The sequence below is a fragment of the Centroberyx gerrardi genome, chromosome 3 (assembly GCF_048128805.1).
Source record: "Centroberyx gerrardi isolate f3 chromosome 3, fCenGer3.hap1.cur.20231027, whole genome shotgun sequence".
In the NCBI taxonomy this organism is placed as follows: Eukaryota; Metazoa; Chordata; class Actinopteri; order Beryciformes; family Berycidae; genus Centroberyx; species Centroberyx gerrardi.
In genome coordinates this window covers 28,152,799-28,172,798 of record NC_135999.1, presented here as the reverse complement: position 1 = coordinate 28,172,798, position 20,000 = coordinate 28,152,799, and the positions used below count along the sequence as shown (strand labels likewise).

Below are 20,000 nucleotides of genomic sequence, written 5' to 3'. Positions count from 1 at the left end.
AGTATGTAGTAGGCAGTACGTTAGTATGCGGTTCCCAACACAAACTCAGACTCACACAGAATCATGGGTACATTTTGATGGAACAATACAAAAAAAAATTGCAGAGATTACTACTGGGATCATCATTTATTTCCCCTGTATTGAAGACGGATGCTGGCGGCTGCAGTCTTTCATACTATTTTTGCAGGCCGACCATTCTCTCTGTGGACAGGAATATTGTGTTAATTGGTTTATTCATGGCACAGGGATACTCAGTTGCAAGGTTTTCAAAGATGCATGTAAACAGCTTAACCTGAATAAGAACTTAACTGGAGTAGGGACAGCAGCCCGGTGGACTGTGGGTGGAGCCTCCTTACAGGATTACTTAGATATCTTATGTTTGCTTTGTGAATTGGGATGGTGTTGTATACACACCAACACGCTGGCTTTTGATACACTTTTTCCCCTCTGAACGTACGGTTTTGATTTCTCGCATGATGTTTCTTCTTACCAAGGAGAGGCTGCACGGTGTATTTTCTAGACTGCTTAGATGGTTGTTTTTACACCTCGATCTCTGTTAATTAATGTAACTTGTAATAAAGTGGATTCTGTCTCTGTCTGCGTCTCTGTCCGTCTCCCGGGCTGCGCTGTATATCATAGTGTCAGATCAGCCGAGGCTGTGTTTAAGGAGCTGCTTTATTCAAGCTGGACGCTGAGCTGACCCACTTTGGTTATCTAACTTCATCTATCTACAGTACCTCTTCATCCCTCTCTTTTGCTCTCTCCTCTCTCCTCTCTCTCTTGCCCTGTCTCATCACCTTTTCTGCTACAGCATATCTTTGTCAACTTGGATCATTCACATTCAGCCTATCCCACCTCTTTCTTTCTTTCCTCCTTTCTTTCTTTGTGGCCAAGCTCCTCTGCCTCTGTTTTTCTACCCTCTCATTCTCTATCTCTATCTCTATCTCTCCCCTCCTCTCCTCTCCTCTCTATCTCTCCTCTCCTCTCCTCTCCTCTCCGCTCTCCAGTTAATTGAATGACAGTCAGTGATGAATCAGATGAATCAGGAGAGAAGCCCTGTTTTTTTTTTTTTTGTTGCTACTGGAAAAGACGACAGTCAGCACCGAGAGAAGGATGGATGGATTTAGATATACTACCGCTTGACCTGGAACCATAAAAACAAATTGAAAATATATAGATATATATATATATAAAGTAACATACATTTCTTTAGTATTAGTTATTATAACAGCATTACATATTCTAAATACAAAACAACTGTACTGTATTTGGTCACATTACCTAAAAAATAATATATTCTTTTTACAGATTAGAGGATTACTTCTGGGAATACTTTGAAAGTCACAGCTAGAATCTCAGACGGCTGTTTAAACAGTGGCAGCTGTTCTGAGTCTTTATAAAATGTGGCACAGAAGAAAATTTGTTTGTATGCAAACCTGAAATAAATTTCTTGAATTCTGTAATTTTTCACTTTTCCTTATCTGTACCTTTGTACCTCAAATATGGCAAAGTAATCTGAAAGTACTCAGAATACGAGTTGGGTAATTTATTGGATTACATTACTGATTACAGTTTGGATGAGGTGGGAGGGAGGAATATATTTTTAAAGTAACTTACCCAAACCTTGTCACACAGCAGTGTTAAAGCTAATTTTGACAGAGAAAAAATGCATTAGGGGAAAAAACAAATCTTAGCCTCATCCTGACAGCGCTCCTTAATCGATACGCACAGGGAGTCATAACTCACTTACACTGTCAGGAGCAGCGGTCCCACACTGCAGCCACTTTGAACTGACTAACCATGATGTTTTCCCCAACTGCACAGACCTTAAGTAATAGGAGTGACAATAATAATAGCAAAAGGAATATTAGAAAAACTATTAAAAGAGATGGAAACTGGGTGACCATGTATTTGACACATCTGCAAAGGGTAAAAATTCCCCAGACAAAGACGCCATGATGGGAGGATATTTTTTAACTAGAGGATATGTACACTTAAGATACGTACACACTCATCTATTTAGGAAACCAGTGTAGGTCATCTATGCACACAGTTACCTTGGATACGATACACATAACTATAGAGAGCCTAAGTCCCTCCCCTTCCGCTGTCCCCCATGGGACCTTATTTCGGAAAAAATATGTACGGTAGTCAACGGCGAGAGACAAATAATTGTTTGATCCCGTTTGAATTGTGCCATGACTTACACATATTATGTTTTGTGAATTTAAAAGATAATTTTGCAAGTCAAGAAAGTCGCAGTTTGTTGTAAAACAGTACAGTAACGTTTAGTTTTGTGTGAAACCGCTCAGTGAACTACATCTCTCGTCTCGCACAATATACGTCACCAACACCAACATGGAACGAAACATAGGAAACACACAGGCATCGAGTTAACGTTAGCGCCCACTGTACTAAAACTATCCTAAACCAGTTTAAATCCATTCTTCCTGTCTACCTTCCAGGTTGTGTAGTAGTGCAGTAGTGGCTTGTAGCCGCATGTTCACATTAACATCAGTGTGTTTGCTGGCTAGTTAGCTAGCTAACAGTTTGTTCAGGTTAACTGAGCTGACTCTTCTCAAGCTACAACTGTTTTGGAGTGTTTGGAGTGTTTTGGAGTAGAGACTAGGGCTAAAGACAAGACAGTTTACTGTGTCACAGTAACCTACAATGGAAACAAATCCACCTCATCAGACTATTCACTTTTACTGAGAACGTACTGAATGGATCTACAGCCACACCACAACAAGCTTTTTCAGGTATCTCTTTTATCTCTTGTTATATTCGGACATTATTTGTGCACAGCTAATTCTCCAATATACTGTACCTCCATGATGACGCCAATTTTGATGCCAGTGCAAAGCCTCAATACACAAAGTAAAATCATTATAAATATCAATGAGTGACCAGAAAAATGTTGGTGGCTGTTATTCGGGTTGGTAGTGATGGATGATTTAAAGTAGAATATTTTCTTCCTTCACTTCTCCAGGCCGCTGTTAAAGGGTTAACTATACAAAACATATTTACCAGTCTTATTTGGGCTGATTCTCCTGTAAATTTAATATTTATCCAACTGGATGGCTATTACAGCCCCTGGGTGGGTATTAGACATCCTGGGACATATGGGTTTGACGTGCTTGACTTGCCTTTCCGTTGGCCGTCCCTCAGACTCTGGCAGGTTGCCACGTATTGTGCTGCACTGAAATGAGCGTTTTGGGTTTTCTCCCAGAAGGTATTGGATCTTGGATTAGTCTGTGAGGGCTTTTATATTATATTTGCTGGTGATTTTAGGAAAGAATGCTTTATATTGCTCTGAATTTCTGCCAGTGGAAGAGGTAATGGTGGTCTCTCTGGCTGGGAGTGCATACAGTCTCTCTCTCTCTCTCTCTCTTTCTCTCTCTCTCACTCCCCCCTCCCTCCCTCTCTCTCTCTCTCTCTCTCCCTCTCTCTCCCTCCCTCTCTCCTTCTCTCTCTCCCTCCCTCTCTCCTTCTCTCTCTCTCTCTCTCTCTCTCGCCCGCTCAGGCTGTACAAGCTGCCACTCCCTAACAGGTCAGTGGAGAATAGCTCAGATAATGGAATAAATCATAACGTTTTATGTCGGTTAGTACATTATAAAGTGAGCTGCAATTTTTTTGGTGAATAATGTCAGAACTTCAACATGTAATAAAATAATCATTTTAATGGATGCCTTCAGATGATCAACTGATGCTACACCAAAACTGACACCTAAATTCTAACCGACCTAAACAGCGATGGCAGCACTGGTACGAGTTGAAGTTATTACATTATTCACCAAAATACTGCAACTCACTGCGTAGAGTAATAACATAAAATGTAAGAACTTATGATGTTATCTGCTGAAATGTTATGTTATGTAGACTGAATTTTACTACGTTACATGACTATATTACATTAGGCCACGACCGTATAGGACGCTTTTTTTGAACACGCCTGCACCTTTTTGCAGTTATTTGGTTTGGTTTGTGTATCTTTATGTTTTGGAGAGACCGAGAAAAAACTAGCAGCACCTGGAGGGAAGTGTACGTTTCCCAGTGAGTAACGTTAACTTAAGATTAGGTTCCTCATCTTCTTATTCAAGCGTAAACAGAGCAATTTCTAACTTTCTCTTGTTCATTTTTAGATTTTCAACAACGTTGTTACTTCTTGGTTAACGCTCATTACATAGTTGCATAGCTACGAGAATGATGTTACGCTCCTTGTGCCCTTTGACCTCTTGCTGTTAGGAATTAGCGATTAGCGATGTATTCTGTAAATAAAATAAATAAGTAAATTCTGTAAATAAAAAAAAACAGATAAGTGTATTGTTGAACTTGGCCGGGCCAAGTTCACTGTCTGAGAGGTTTAGGGGAAGGTTTCATCATGGAGTTTGTGGATTTCACTCTCAGAAATGATATTATTACATGTATGAATGTTTTGGGGCTGCAGAAATATGTGTGGTGGCAGAAGTATGTCAGTTTTATTGGCCAGGTAGGTTCGTACCGGTTCGTACACACAAGGAATTCAGACTTGGCATGCTCATGTCGGTCAAATTTAATATAACACAAAATTATGAAAATCCAAAATAGAAATTTAGGACATTGTCTTTTTACTGTATGGCCATTTCTGTTAAAGCCTGACTGATAACACTGATAGGAAGCTGTGGATGTCAGCTATAATAAAAACAGAAATATATACAGATCTAGATAACATTGCACTGAACTCTGAATGTAAAACATATAGAGAATAAATTGAGTTGAAATGGTATAAATAGGTATGAACATAACTATACAGCCAGTACAGAGTTGAGTATAAGAATTGACTCTATGATACTAGGTGCAGGTGCTAGACTGCTGTATAGTGCTGTTATATATTCAGTTCTATTATTGTTGCTGGTGTGTGTGTGTGTGTGTGTGTGTGTGTGTGTGCAGGTGGATATGAGTGTGTGTGTGTGTGTGTGTGTGTGTGTGCAGGTGGATATGAGTGTGTGTGTGTGGGAGTCGGTGAGTATTCAAGGTGATTTGAGTTATTTTTTTTCTCTGTGCTGTCGTGAGACGTTTCATTAAAAAATATGAAACATGAAAAGTCTCTCGTTTTCACCGTTTCTCTCTCCGTCTCTTATCTCTCTCTATCTCCCTTTTTTCTTTTTTTCTCTCTGTTCTCTCCCTCTCCCTCTCTCTCTCTCTCTCTCTCTCTCTATCTATCCGTCCTATAGTGCTGATTCTTTGACTAGAGTGCTTACTCCACACCAGAGTTGGGCCCATTAGCTGAGACCAGCACACTCCCCACCCCCCTCCCGCTCCCCCTGCCCCCCCCCCTCTCCCCCTGCCCCTCCTCCTCCTCCTCCTCCTCCTCCTCCCTCCTGCGTTCCTCCTCTCCACTTCCATTAACCAGCCAATCAATTAATACAGGTTGAGTCGGCGTGAGAACGAGCCAAAAAAAGAGCAATCCTCTAATTAGCTTGGACGCTACATCAGCTTGCTATATCTCTCTGCCTGTCTGAACCCCCCCACACACACACACACACTCACACACACACACACTCCCCCACCACACACACACACACTCACTCACACACTCACACACATAATCGTGAGCATCATGAGCTGAGTTTTCTGAATATACAGTACATCTGCACGTGCACACACACACACACACACGTAATCGTGAGCATCATGAGCTGAGTTTTCTGAATATATATCTGCATGTGGACACACACACACACACACACACACACACACACACACCCAGGCAGCCATTTCAAAGCGTTATGTGACTGAGTGTTGCATAAATACTCCTTGTTCTAGTCTGACACATGGAGTTTTGTGTGTGTGTGTGTGTGTATGTGTGTGTGTGTTAGTGTTGTCACGATAACACTTGCACACATGCACTTTGATACCATTGCAAAAGATTGATTTCAATATCGAATTTTAGCGAATGTGCAGGACACCGAATGTGTCCTGTAAGATGAAATTCCACTTCAGCGTCGCCTCCAGAGGGCGTAAACGTGCGGATCGGAAGAGTTTAAAGGAGAAGAAGAAGAAAAAGAAGAAGAAGAAGAAGAAGAAGAAGAAGAAGGAGGATTGGAGTAGACAGATCTGCAGTCTGGCTCTTGACAGTCGAACAGCTGAAGTAGAGCTGGGTGATGCGGCCTGAGGTTCATATCACTGTATACTGTCACATTTACCTCGATAACGATAAATGAAACGATAATTTCTGCATTTTTGTAACTCCGGTGCAGAAATACTACATTCACCATTAGCGTCATGAATATAAAAGCTGGCTTGACACAGCCGATTACACGCTGCACTTTTATTTTGAAGCTAAAACCACTCGCGGCCGATTATCCTCTAGCTATTTGGAAGCGCGACTCTCAGTTTAATTGAAGCAACACAAATGAAACCGTTTATGCAAAGTTGGCTACTTGACAAATGTATTTACCAAACAGACCGACATGTAGAGAATTTGGTCGGTGAGAGAGTGCCAGTGTCGGTTTTGGTAAATTTTCGGGATATCACCCCGCCCTAAACTGAAGGCGTTACAACAGCATCAAACAGTCCACTGTCTTGGTTGACAAAACTGTGGAAATGTGGAACTATTTCACTTGCAGAACCGACATAATTGTCAAAATCCCTGTTGCTACAAATCTGTCTAAGTCAAGTGCAGAAACACAACTCTCTGAAGCACTGTGGCTGTTCTGTGACTTTGCTTTGTTTTTCTTGTTTGCTTGGGCATCGTAGTAGTATTGCATTTTTAGACATTAAAGTCATAATGAAATGATTTTTTTTTTTTTTTTTTTACCTTGTTAGCTAATTCTCTGTATCATACCATACATGTATTTGACAAGAAATGCCAAAAAATTACAAATTATATAAAAATCCCATTACTTTTACTTCCTGGAAAACAAAAAATGTTTTTAGTGGTTACTTCACACCGCATCAGTAGGCGTACATTAAAATTCCAACCAATGAAACCATCAAAACTTCCAACTTCACAGCTTTCCGCTTCCTTGTACGATATGATAAGATAAGATGCGATAGAAGTTTATTGTCACATTTCTCTGAAATTTGTTATGCATCATTGCAGCTCTGTTTTAAAAAAGAAACCTTAAAAAATAAACTTTAAACCTTGTATTTGTATTGAAGTCGAAATTCTGGTATCATAACAACACTAGTGTGTGTGTGTGCATGTGTGTGTGTGTGTGTGTGTGTTACAGTAGATTGCATACCTTTTGTAGTAGTTGTGTAGTTGCAGTGCTTGTCTAGTAAGCATTTTGAAGCTTAGGTGCTCTGGCAAATGTGTGAGTGTATGATATTAAATGCATCCATGTCAGTGTGATAGAAATGAGGAAATTAGAGGAGATACAAACATTCCCCTTTTCATTTCTCTCTCTGTCTCTCCCTCTCTCTCTCCCTCCCTCCCTCTCTCTCTCTCTCTCTCTCTCTCTCTCTCTCTCCCTCTCTCTCTCTCTCTGACTGCAGAGAGTTTGCAGATCAAAGTTTAATAATGAGGACAGTGTCTAATATGCATTCCTGCCATGAATAATGAAGAGTCAAGAATCCCTGGTCCACACACACACACACACACACACACATGCGCACACACACACACACACACACACACGCACACACACACGCACACACACATGCGCACACACACACACACACACACACATGCGCACACACACACACTTCTTCAAAGAGTAACACTGCAAAAAAATATTAATTGCAGTTCATCTACTGTATGAAGACCCAGATTGTTCTGTATATGGCTCCGTCCACACTGACCTCTTTACAGCTGTTCAGAAACTGGTTATAGTTCTATTATTATTATTATTATTCATTATTCTTTATTATTGTTATTGTATTGTATTAGTAGTAGTAAAAGTAGTAGTAGCAATAGTAGTTGTAGTTTTTGACAGTCACAGTGAAATGAAAAATGACTTTCACCTTCTTAGCTAATGCTTCATATCATACCACACACAGATTTAACAATAAAAGCCAAGAAATGTACAAAAAAAATATTTTCATGTATTTTTTATAGCAGTAGTCCTGTAGTGGTAGTAGTAGCAAGCGTAACAGTAGAAGTGGTTGTATTAGAAGTTGCAGTAGTAGTTGTAGTAGTACTAGTAGTAGTAGCAGTAATAACAGTAGCAGCAGTAGTAGTAGTAGTAATAGAAGCAGCAGCAGTAATAATAGTAGTAGTAGCGGCAGTAGTTGTACTAGCAGTAGTAGTACTAATAGAGGTAGTAGTAGTAGCAGCAGCAGTAGTAGTAGTAGTAGTAGTAATAGTAGCAGTAATAGCAGTAGTAGTAGTAGTAGTAGAAGCAGCAGTAGCAGTATTAGTAGAGGTAGTAGTAGTAGTAGTAGCAGTAGTAGTAGTAATAGTAGTAGTAATAGCAGTAGTAGTAGTAGTAGTAGAAGCAGCAGTAGCAGTATTAGTAGAGGTAGCAGTAGTAGTAGTAGTAGTAGTAGTAGTAGTAGTAGTAGTAATAGCAGTAGTAGTAGCAGCAGTAGTAGTAACTGCTGACATAGTGCCAAATCAAAGCTGTTCTTCCTTGTCTTCCACTCTGTATTCGTGTCTCTTCTGTTTGTTTGGCCCCGCCTCTTCATGCTAAGATTTAGTGCTAAACGACCCAATTAAACTCAGCGGTGTCACTTTGTGTTTTTTCAGAAAAGTTCCTCCATTTTTCAAACCTTTATTTGTCCAGGTCAGAGTTCTGCTGAGTGTGCAGACTGTCTTCTAGCTCCAGCCTGCTTCACACTCACATACTGTAGATACACACTCACACCTGGAGGCTTCTGCTGCTGACCTCTGAGCAGCTCCACTGGAGTATTAGGGGTTCAGTGCCTTGCTCAAGGGCACCTCAGCTGTAGCTGTTTAGGGAGAGGAGAGCATTACATGTTCACTTTCCCAAACAGATTATATTCTTCCAATCACAAGCCTGCTTCTCTCAAACATAAATGATGTGTCTGAAAAGGAGGAATAAGAGGATATCGCTCAAATGGGTGGAAGTAACTAATTACGTTTACTCAGATTACTGTAACGGAGTAGCTTTTTTGTGTAATTGTACTTTTTTGATTATTTTTTAAAGTCAGTAATTTTACTTTTACTGAAGTAGGTTTTTGCTGAAGCATTGAACTTCACTACATTTTAAATCCCATCCATTACAGAGGACAAAAACTGGACGATCGTAAATTGACAAATTGTGGAGCCATTCACAGTGAACGCTCAGTCAGCAAAGAAGAGACGTGTAATCTGGCTTTACTCTGTGCACTTTATTTTGTAATTTCCAAATTTTTCAAATAAAGGAATCTAGTTTGAACTCTGTCCTCTCTCCTTTTAGAGTCACATGGAAAAGATCTCAGCTAACAACATTCTCTTTTCTAAAAAGTCACTCAGGAATTTTTACTCGCATCAGTACATTTTGACTTAGCCACTTTTTACTTTTACTTCAGTAGATTTTTACACCAGTACTTTTACTTCTACTGACATAAAATATCGGCAAAGTAACAATACTTCTACTTGAGTGGAACATTCTAGTTCTCTTTCCACCTCAAAAAGAACACACAACCCCAAAATAAGGTGCAAATTGTTGCTCCATAAAGCTGAAGAGAAATAGTGAAAAGTCCAAGGTTTTCTCTTGTTTTGATTTGCACAGAGAGGATTACATTTCCATAGTTTGTGCCAAAACCATGTAGCTCCCAATGTTTTTGAGAGGCTACAAAGGGCAGAACAGCTGTTTCTGATGTGTGTCCCATGTCATTCCTTCCTTCAGTGAATAGAATAACTTCATCCTGATTTTCACCATTTCTTCCCATCACAACCTGGGACTACTACCTGCTCTATGACCATGTTGTGCCAATTAATCATTTCAGTGGCATAAAAACAATCAAGTATGAGTGTACTGGCGTCACCGCAGGGGGCTCAGTGGGAACGGGCTGCTTGTTCAGAAAAACAGTTCGGCATAAAGAAAAGTCCAGTGAACAAAGCTGATCTTAGGGTTTATTTTGTTTGGCCCAAAACGGAGCAGAAAAGTTTACTTCATTGCATTTTTTCATTTGGTTAGTTTAGGTTCTCACTTCCCAATTACATGAACCAGGACTCACAAGACTCACAAGTAGCTGGTTTATTAGACAGAGTTTTGGTGACCTGTCATCCTGCAGGTTAGAGATTTTGCTAGCAGACGGAGTCAAATCTGATTCCAGTCTCTGTAACTTTAGCTGAGCATGATGGACTTGTCTGTGCTCTTTGCTGTAATTGAAGAAACATGAAGAAATAGCTGAATATGAGCATCAGTTTGTTCTGCTAGGCTTTCCAAGCATGAGGAACTGCTGGCTATCAGACGTCATCATCTGTCTCCTTAAACCCATAAAACTTCTGTCGTTAATTCAGATTACGTTCTCAAACAAACCGCATTGCAGTTTTGTTGTTAGAAGACGGAGACTTGCATTTTCAGTCTTGGTGCCATTATTTGATTTCAAATGGCATTGTTCTCACCCGGCTAAACAAACTGAACTAACAACATAAACACTCCAGAGTTCAAATAAACTGCTCCGAACATGGCTGGTGTGAACGCAGCCTTAGTGTTCAGATGTTTGAGGGAAACTGGGCCACAGACTGGTCTTTTTAAAAGGGTCTCAGTCCACTTCTGACCGGGTCACGTCTTTCCTCCCTCTCTCTGCAGTGCGCCTCAGGGCTGAGTCAGTACCCCCACCCCACCCTTCACCCCACACACACCCCCACCCCACAAACACACACAGACACACACACACACCCCTCCAACCCCCCGACTCAGCCGACTTACATGAGCCTCCCTCCCTGCCTGCGGAGGCTTTTTGGCAAGGCCTTCTCACGAGGCTTGTACTGCACAACAACCAATAAAGCCATCATTCACACACACACACACACACACACACAAACACACACACACACACACAAACTCTTGCGCAGTTTCCAGCCAATGAAACCATCATCCCTTCATGAGCGACGATGCACCTTACCGCACCGATGATGAATCCATCGCATTAGCTGGCCTGGAAATATATTTATATATCTAGTTACAAACGCACACACACACACACACACACACACACACACATACACGCACACACACAGACACACAATGGCAATAACTTCTTCTTTCTTTTGCAACAGCCTCTATTTGCTGCCCTTGGGCAAGGCACTTAAGCTGCATCTGCTCCAGTGGAGTTAGTGGGTGAGTGACAGGAACTGTAGTTGCACTCGCAGATGATTTGCCAGAGAGGATGTAGTCTGAGATAAATAAAATATTGTTTTGGATCACATATGGACTGTCTCTATCCCTGTCATGTGTTGTAGGGTCAAGGCTCTGGTCAGTCAGTTCAGGGTGTGATGGTGAAAGCCAGAAGATCAGAGAAATGTGCTTCTATTTTGATTTTGAGGAAGATGTTGATGCTGCAATATGGCAAAATGAAAGTTGAGACGTCATTAGCAGTCGTCCACAGCTGCTGCCTGCATCGTTTTGTGAAATCAGGACCTAAATATCTTTATGATATCAGTTCAAAACAGTTTCCAAAACTGTTTTAATGTGAACTTTTACTGTGTCATAATATCTTATTGTGAAAACTTTTGCTTGTTTGGGTTTATGTTGAACATGAGCACCTGCTGCACAACATCATCCATGAAATGCTTGCTGGGTTATGACTAGAAACCTGAGCAGAGAATGTGAAGGAGTAAGACGTCCCACCTGCCTCAACAGTGAGCACAGAGCTGCTCTTGAGCAAGGTACCTAACGCCCAGCTGTTCCAGTGTAGATGTTCAGTGTCCAGCAGCAGAAGACTGTGGCTGTAATGGGAAGCTCCTAGTTGTTAATGTGTTTAACTGCATGAATGTAAACTAGCAGACATGCTCAGCAAAAAAAAAAGGTTCAAAAAGTAGATTCTCTTCCAAAAATGCAGATCTTTTTCCACAAAAGTGTTATTTGTATCCAATCTACAGAAAACATTATACTAGTTAGGTTCAAAAACGCTACTCTGTATATCAAGTTTTGAGTTCATCATTCAATATCTTAGAGAATCCAGTCTGTAAAAGTGTTATCATTTTGTCAACTAAAGAGTTAAAGTAATAATCAGCGACATTTTCACAGAAATAAATGTCAGTTTTGCTACTCTCTATTGCTGATTGCTCTAACACAACAGTGATCCAACCTATATCCAAATCTTCTCCACTGTCTGTTCTAAACAGCCGGCGTCTGCTAGCTCTTTCCTGGGAAAAATCCTCTGCCACACAGGAAGTGATGCGTTTTTTTCCGGTTTGTTTGGAATAAACAGAAGAAGAAGAGCTGGGTAGTTATCATGAGCAGTGATAGCCACCATGGCTGAGCAGACAAAGAAAAGAGAAACTCAAACTGCATCAACAGGAAATCCAAGCTCCACCCACACTGTGTGATTGACAGGTGATCTGTGGGAAGTGCAGTGCAGAAACACCACAGCAATGAGCGCTGAGCAGCAGATGTAAGCAAAATCAATACAATACAAGAATCCTGTGGATTACCACCTTAAGTTACCTTCTATCCTTTAAAATTTATTATAATTGTTTTAAATTTCTGTAAGTATTTTGCATAAAGCATTTGCCACTTGTTTTTTTTACTCAACATCTTTGGAGTGAAACTTCATATTGACAGCGCCATTACTAAGTGAATTCTACTGTCTGTTTCCATTTTGAGTTGAACGTGAATTGACCCTAATCCTGCTGTGTTGTCTCTCTCCTCATTCTCTACCTCTCACAGCTCTCTAGCTCCGGCCTGCTGAGTGAGATCAGAGGAGAGAGAGAGGGAGGGAGGAGGAGGAGAGAGAGAGAGAGAGGAAGGGAGAGGAGGAGGGGAAGAGAGGGGGGGGGGGGTACGTCGTTTGAAGGGGGAGGTGCCAGGGCTTCCTGCGGGGGTTGCCTGTGTGAACGCTCCCTGAATGACAATGCTGCGCATCAGGGCCTCAGCACGACTCCTCAGCAACACACACACACGCACACACACACACACACATACACACACACCCAGGGAGAGAGCCTGGGAGAGCTGCATGGGCATGCAGCAGCGGTAGCAGAGGCATGCCAGTGTGGAGCGGGAAGCAGCGGCTGGGGAGCGTCTCCAGCCGTCACCCTTCCCCTCCGTCCGTCCTCATTATCAATAAGTGATGGGGGCAGGTTGTCATCTCTCCCGTCCGGCCGATCGCCGCGTGGATTCCCGCGATCGTGCAAATCGCTGGCAGGCTCCTCCACCCCCCCACCCCCCCCCCCCACCCCTTCCCGACACTCACTTTCACTCTCGCTCCCATGCTGTCAGCGGGAACTGGCTTTTATCGTACCCGTTAGTAGCCACTAAACTCCGGGAATGAGATGACGAGCAAATCCGGTGATGCACATACGTTATGACGATATGTTGTAAATAATATCTATGAAGACACTACAGCGGATCAGTCATAGTCATATAGACATCAGGGTAACAGAAGAACCCACTCAGAGCTTTTCAGACAAATTACTCAAACAACAACAAAAATTGGCCAAAAATGAATTTGTTCAGGCAGATGACATTTATTTAAAATGTGTTTCGAGTGGCCAAGATATATTTTGACAATAGCACATGGTGTATTTCTAGTGTCCAGTGACTGAGGACAAGAACATTTATTCTTTTGTTCACCAGCCACAATGGCATCAACTTAACAAGAAGAGTTTTATATGGCACCAGAAAATGTTTCTTAAGGTTTGTGCCATAGCAGAACTCTTTTTTTTGGTGCCAAATCAGCATAACAAGTTAGCGTTAACTGTGGTCTGAGGTTTATCTGTTTGGGAGTCCCTGCATCATATAAAGAACTCTTTTAGAAAGGTTCCCTATCCCACCATGCTTATATGGCTCTACCTGCTTGGTCTCATGAAATTTTGTGAAATGCGCATGACGTCTTAAAATGCAAATGACAGTGGAAAGTAAGGGTGTGGAGATCGGGGGGTCGGATGGGCGATGACCCGGGTTCAATTCCCAAAGAACTGAGGTTTTCTATTGTGAATTAAGTCTTCATTTTCAACGTAAGTTTTTTTTTTATTTATGCATGACTCAAAACGGTAACCTTAACCTTAACCAAAGCTTTTGTTGCCTAAACTTAACCGTTAGCTAACCTGTTCATGTGACCAACAGGCAAAAATGACACGTCCAATTCATGATATTGTCCCATAATTCATAATCTTCACACTATCCATGTCCAGAAACGTAATCTGCGTTTCATCATGTGCTTATTTCACCATTTTTTCATAATGTGCTCATTTCACGAACATTACTTTTAGGGATTTTTGCCTTTATTAGATAGCTCAAAGTAGACAAAGACAGGAAAGATTGGGAGAGAAACAGGTATGACAAGTGACAAAGGCTAGATTTGAACCTAGGACATTGCAGTTTCATGTTACTGTACGTTCCTTAACCAACTGAGCCACCAGGATGTCCTGTTTCATGAAATTGTGTTGACTAGGCTGAGTTCTGTGCAATATGCCTGAAGAAACATCCCAGAATCCACCAGATGGACCACTTTCAGTATTCTACCAACTGAGTTTTAGAGTAGAATAAGACCTCCAAATGACGGGTGTTTACCTGCCAAAGAGGAGACAAACAGCCGACCAGCCATCGCAAACATTTAGCAGCATTTGGCTGGTGGCTGGTGGTAACTACCCACCCTGCTGCCTGACCAAGGTAATCCCTTCCAACAGCATACCGCTGCTGTATGGCGCTTTATAGGCTCACTCCTGTTTCAGCACCTCGGACAGCGCCAAAAAAGCCCTGGAAATCTGCCCGTGGTTGTTTCCAGGAGCAGAGACGGCGTCAAAGTGCTGGAAATCCAGGAGAGTTTCGCCCCGAAGCGCCCAGAGTCGGCGTTTTATCCTCGCTGTACGCTCCTTTAGCGCCGTTGTTGTCCTTATTATCCTTGAGCCACTGTAAAAAAATCTCACAGATGAACAAGTTTCAAAGGGCTTCTCTGGCCAGTGTGTGTGTGTTTGTGTGTAGATCTATGCTTGCGTGTGTGCTTTTGTGTGTGTGTGTTATAGGGAAGGGGCACACCCGGGGTTTAGCTGCCCCCCCCACCCCCCTTCGCCCCCCACCCCACCACCCCCACCTCCCATCCCCTTCATTTTCTTATTTTGGAGAGGTGACAGCTTGGTCGGTTTAGCCCGAGCAAACAGCTTGCTGAACGGCATCAAAGACAGCTCAGATGCCGGAGCCAGAGCGACAGACGGCTCGGAGGAGAGAGGAATGAAGGGAGATAAAACCTCTTTTAATTCGTCCTCAAAATAACAGTACGTCCTCAAAAGAACACTTCCAAAACTCTCCAGCTCTCCTCCTGGCCGTTTGGATGAAATGTTAGTTCAACTTTGTTTATTGGCAACGTCTCTTTAGGGCTAAACAAGGCTCTCCAGGGCCTGGTGTGTGAAACCAGGTGACTATAGTCGTGTCTGCCTTATTGCTGAGAAGATAGGTATAGAGATAGAGAGTAATGTAGGAGTAAATGAAAAGGTGGGTGAATTGTCATAAGGCAAACAACCACCAATTTAAACAAATAGCAGTTATATTCTCATCAAAGCATTCATTTATGTTTTTTCCCCTTAAAAGACCCTGTTTTCATATATCTTACATCTACTTACTATCATGTATATTATGCATTTAGGTCGTAACAGTTTGCATCAGCCTAAAAAGGTGGGTGTGTTCACCCTGTGTATGATGTGTGTTTCTTTTTTAAAAATGGAGATGCTATGATGCATAACAAATCTTAGAGAAAGCTGATAATAAAGTGGTATCGTATCGCATCGTATCGCATCGTATCGTATCGTAAACTCTATTCTGCAAATAAAAAGGTGAGTTCACTGAGTTCAGCTGGATTTAATACATCCCTCCCTATAGAGCCGGGGTTCCCAAACATTTTCATGTTAAAGCCACCCAAATACACATGCTTCATTTTTCAGTTGTTATGTGAAAACCTTGTAAATCCAGTTTTGGTGATGTTCATATTTTCACTTCAATGGAAGGGTTACATGCTCCTCTATGGCTTGAGAAAATTCTCCAAACCTTGGGCTTTACAAAGACCCATTGGATAACCGAAAAAATATGTGGTGGTCACACAAGGCTGTTTTTCTTAGTTCCTGAAAAGCTGACATTTTGGAGGTGCAAGGTTTTCACCTGAAAGCGAAGATGTTGTTCCAAGGAACCCCATTTGAGAAGATTTTTGTTGTCAGATATATGCCTTGGTACAGAATTATATAATTGTTCTGTCAGTTGGGAGATAAAAGTGAAACCTGGGATCAAAACAGTCATCCTTGTACATTTTCTCACTGTGCTAACTCTCATGGAGTGAAACAGTGAAATTAAACTATTCCTCATTTTGCTGGGAGACTCCTGGCAATCCTGGGAACCACTTCTTCACCTTTTCACTATGCAGAATCTCAAATGTAATCCACGTTCATTTCCAGTTCTTGAAAGCCTTCTGCTTGGCCGGGTGGGTTTGTGTAAACAGTGAAAGGGGCGAATTGGACTGTGCTGCTGGTGCTTTTGACACTTGGCATCCATGAGGGGAAGCCGTGAGCATCAAGTCCTCAAGGGGCCTCAGTTCGCTAAACCCTCAGCAATGGAAAAGATCAACTTTATTGTCCCAAGGGAAATTTGTCTTGGACACAATAATCATTTGCTACCAGAATTTCCAAACCTATCGATTACATTTCTGGGGAGAAGTGGAGCAATATCAGATGACTGACAAGACTTTATTATTTGATCTGTATGATAAATTATTAGACCTAGATCACCAAACTATCAGCTTAGAGGCAACATCGGTCCTAAATGCCCCCCTGCTGTGATTTTTTTGGCTTCTAAATAGATTTATGTCATTTTTAGCTTGATCTTTACTCTCCATTATAATTATAAGAACTACAATATTAAAATGTAGACTCAGGTAGGCTAAGGTAAGGCGGGTGCCCGTACCTTGCCATACCCAACTGACGCCCATGCATCTCCGTCGTGCACCATGGGGAGAGGGTTGGAGAGGGGGGGAGGCTCCGGGGAGGCGCCGTGCGTCGTGCGCTGCAAGGCTTGGCCACGGATCTGTGCGCGGCGCTCGGTTCCCGTCAGACTGATCAGATGCTCAGTGCGCGGCTCAACCCCGACGGCTGACTGACTGCGAGAGAGCCGGAGAAAGCGCTCCGCTCGTCGGGTTTTTGTCGTTTCCAAGGCTGATCTCCAAGGGGGATACGGCCTCCGGACCGACTGCGCGTTGGCTCACGTTCCCCAGGGGGTGAGGGAGAAAAAAAACTGAGAGAGAGAGAGAGAGAGAGAGAGAGAGAGAGGGGGATAGAGAGAGAGAGCTAAAGAGAGAGAGAGAGAGGGGAGAGACTGGACTTGCTCTGCCTCTGCGGGGCTGGCCGCTTCTTTCTGGTTGGGGGAGCCTTGGGGGCGATGCTGCTGGGCGGGGATGGTGCACGGTTTCTGCCCGGTGGCGGAGGAGAAGATGCGAGCTGCTGCTACAACACACCCGCACCGCCGCCGTCGTTTTTTCCGACCAAGAATTGATGATGATGATGCTGCTGCCTCTCCCAGTGGTCTTTTTCTGCTCCTCCGGATCCTACTCGTCCGGGATTCTCGTTCTCCCAACCTTGGATTATAGATGATTATTGTGGACATTGATTTTTTTTATTTCATCAACTCATTTTGGGGGGAAAAGAGGGGGGAAGGTATAGATTGATAGATTGAGCACCGGTGTATTTTCGTCTCCAAGTGCGCGCAATCACGCCCAAAATCAGTGACCGACGCCTTGGTGAGGAGGAGGAGGAGGAAGAGGAGGAGGGGGGATACCGCACCGTCCATCACCAAATATCAACAAATGTCACCAGGCTCGGATTTTGGGGAAGCCCCCCTTGGTTGGCGTTTGCGTGTAACCCCAGCGGTGTGGTGGCAGTGAGAGGTGGCGGGGATATTTGCCGTGCCAGATCAAACATTGCGGATATATGGCACAGAATTATTTATTATAAAAATTAATTATTAAAGATTTCACTCTTATCTATTTCTATTTTTATCTCGCTGGAAAAACAGGGGACCTAGGGAGAAAAAAAGACAACTGCAGACCCTGTCAAGATGCACTAGGCTGTTGAGGAAAAAAAAAAAAGACGCAGTCTCCAGCTAGGGTTGCCTACTTAGTGGAGATGATTGCAATATTTATTTAATTGCCGAGCTGTCATCTATGCATTCTTATCGCATGTGTTTAGGGTGAAGAATGATCGATTTGTTTGCCTATTGAAATGCAAGAACCCGCTCACTCATGGAGAGGATTTTCCCAACCAAAAAAAAAGGATGCCTTGCTTTTCGACGAAGAGAAAACCACTGACGCTCTGACTAGATGTCTATTTTTTGATCATTTCCTCGCCACATCAGTATAACCAATCGGGGTGTTTTTTTTTCTCCTTCTTTTTCTTCTTCTCTTTCTTTCAGAGAACTGATTTGCCAGAAATTACATAAACACCCCGCTCTCTCTCTCCCATTCTCATTCCAAACACACCGTCAGAGACACCGTGCGCTTTCCCTCTCCTCTCCCTCCCTCTCCTCTCCTCTTCTCTCCTCCTCCTTCCCTCCCCACACACCAATGGAAGTATCTTCTTGGCGCTGAAGATCTGGGAAAGGCAGAGACAGATAGATAGCGAGAGAGATAGAGCTAGACAGAGGGAGAGAGAGAGAGAGAGAGAGAGACAGAGAGAGATACAGAGAGCCAGAGCCAGCCTTACTCCATTCTGCATGTGTGTTTGGAGCCGAGGCTGATGGGGTGGTGGCATGTGGAGGTGTCACTCTGAGGTTCCCCCCCGGCTCCTTCCTAACCTCTGGCGTTTGGTGTCTGCAGAATGGCGCGTTTTGGAGACGAGCTACCCAACAGGTATGGAGGAGGAGGAGGAGGAGGTGGTGGTGGCGGTGGTGGCGGGGGTGCCGGCGGACAAGGGGGGCCCGGCCGCGGCGGCAGCAGGCAAGGTGGGCCCCCCGGAGCGCAGCGGATGTACAAGCAGTCGATGGCCCAGAGAGCCCGGACCATGGCCCTGTACAACCCCATACCCGTCCGGCAGAGCTGCCTAACGGTCAACCGCTCCCTCTTCCTCTTCAGTGAAGACAACGTGGTGAGGAAGTACGCCAAAAAGATCACCGAATGGCCATATCCTTTAATAAGCAATGCCGATCGGCCGGACAAGGTACTGGGAGTGTGTTGTGTGGTGTGGTGAGGAGTGGTGTGGTTGGGGTGGTGTTGTGTTTTGCAGTGTGGTTTGGTTTGGTTGCTGTGGTTGGTGAGGTGTGGCCTTGTGTGATGTGGTGAAATGGAGTGAGGAGTGTTGAATGATCCAAGACCCATGATGAAAGTTCAGGAAAAGCGATAGATCATGGCTTCTAGTGTTTGAACATGCAAAATGTAAAAATGTAAAAAAAAAAAAAAAAGGGCACACTTTTTTGCAGTGAAAAATATGAAAAGGCCTTTATTGTATCGGCTTGCCACCGACACGTTTCGGCTTACATGCCTTCATCGGGGTAGAACTTATTTCTCTTCCATGATGAAAGTTGGGTGGTGTTGGGTGGTGCAGTGTGGTATTTTGCCGAGTTGTGAGCTGTTGTATGGGGTGGTTTATGCATTGTGCGGTGTTGTGTAGCATGGTGCGGTGTGTGTGTGGTGTGGTGGAGTTCGGTGTGGTGTGGTGGTACAGTATGTTGTTCTGCAGTGTTGTGTTTCACAGTGTTGCGTGCTGTAGTAGGGTGTAGTTTGTTGTGGTGTGTTGCGGTGCGATGTGTGGTGTGGTGTGGTGTTGTTTTGGTGTTTTGCAGTGTGGTGTGTTGTGGTTTTGTGGCGTTGTGTGGCATGGTGTTGTATGTGAAGTGTTGTGTGGTATAATATGGTGCGGTTGGTGCTGTATGGTGTTTTGCGGTGTGTGTTGTGTGGTACGGTGCGGTGTTGAATGATGTAAGACCGAATGT

The 20,000-nt window shown here is 43.2% G+C and overlaps 1 protein-coding gene across 1 annotated transcript in view; it reads left to right on the top strand.

Moving 5' to 3' along the window:
* cacna1ab (calcium channel, voltage-dependent, P/Q type, alpha 1A subunit, b) overlaps positions 1–20,000 on the top strand; it is a 188,851-nt gene that overhangs the window by 38,425 nt on the left and 130,426 nt on the right. The window contains 1 exon segment of the mRNA XM_078282556.1: positions 18,889–19,191. Within this exon segment, the coding sequence (XP_078138682.1) occupies positions 18,889–19,191 (303 nt within the window).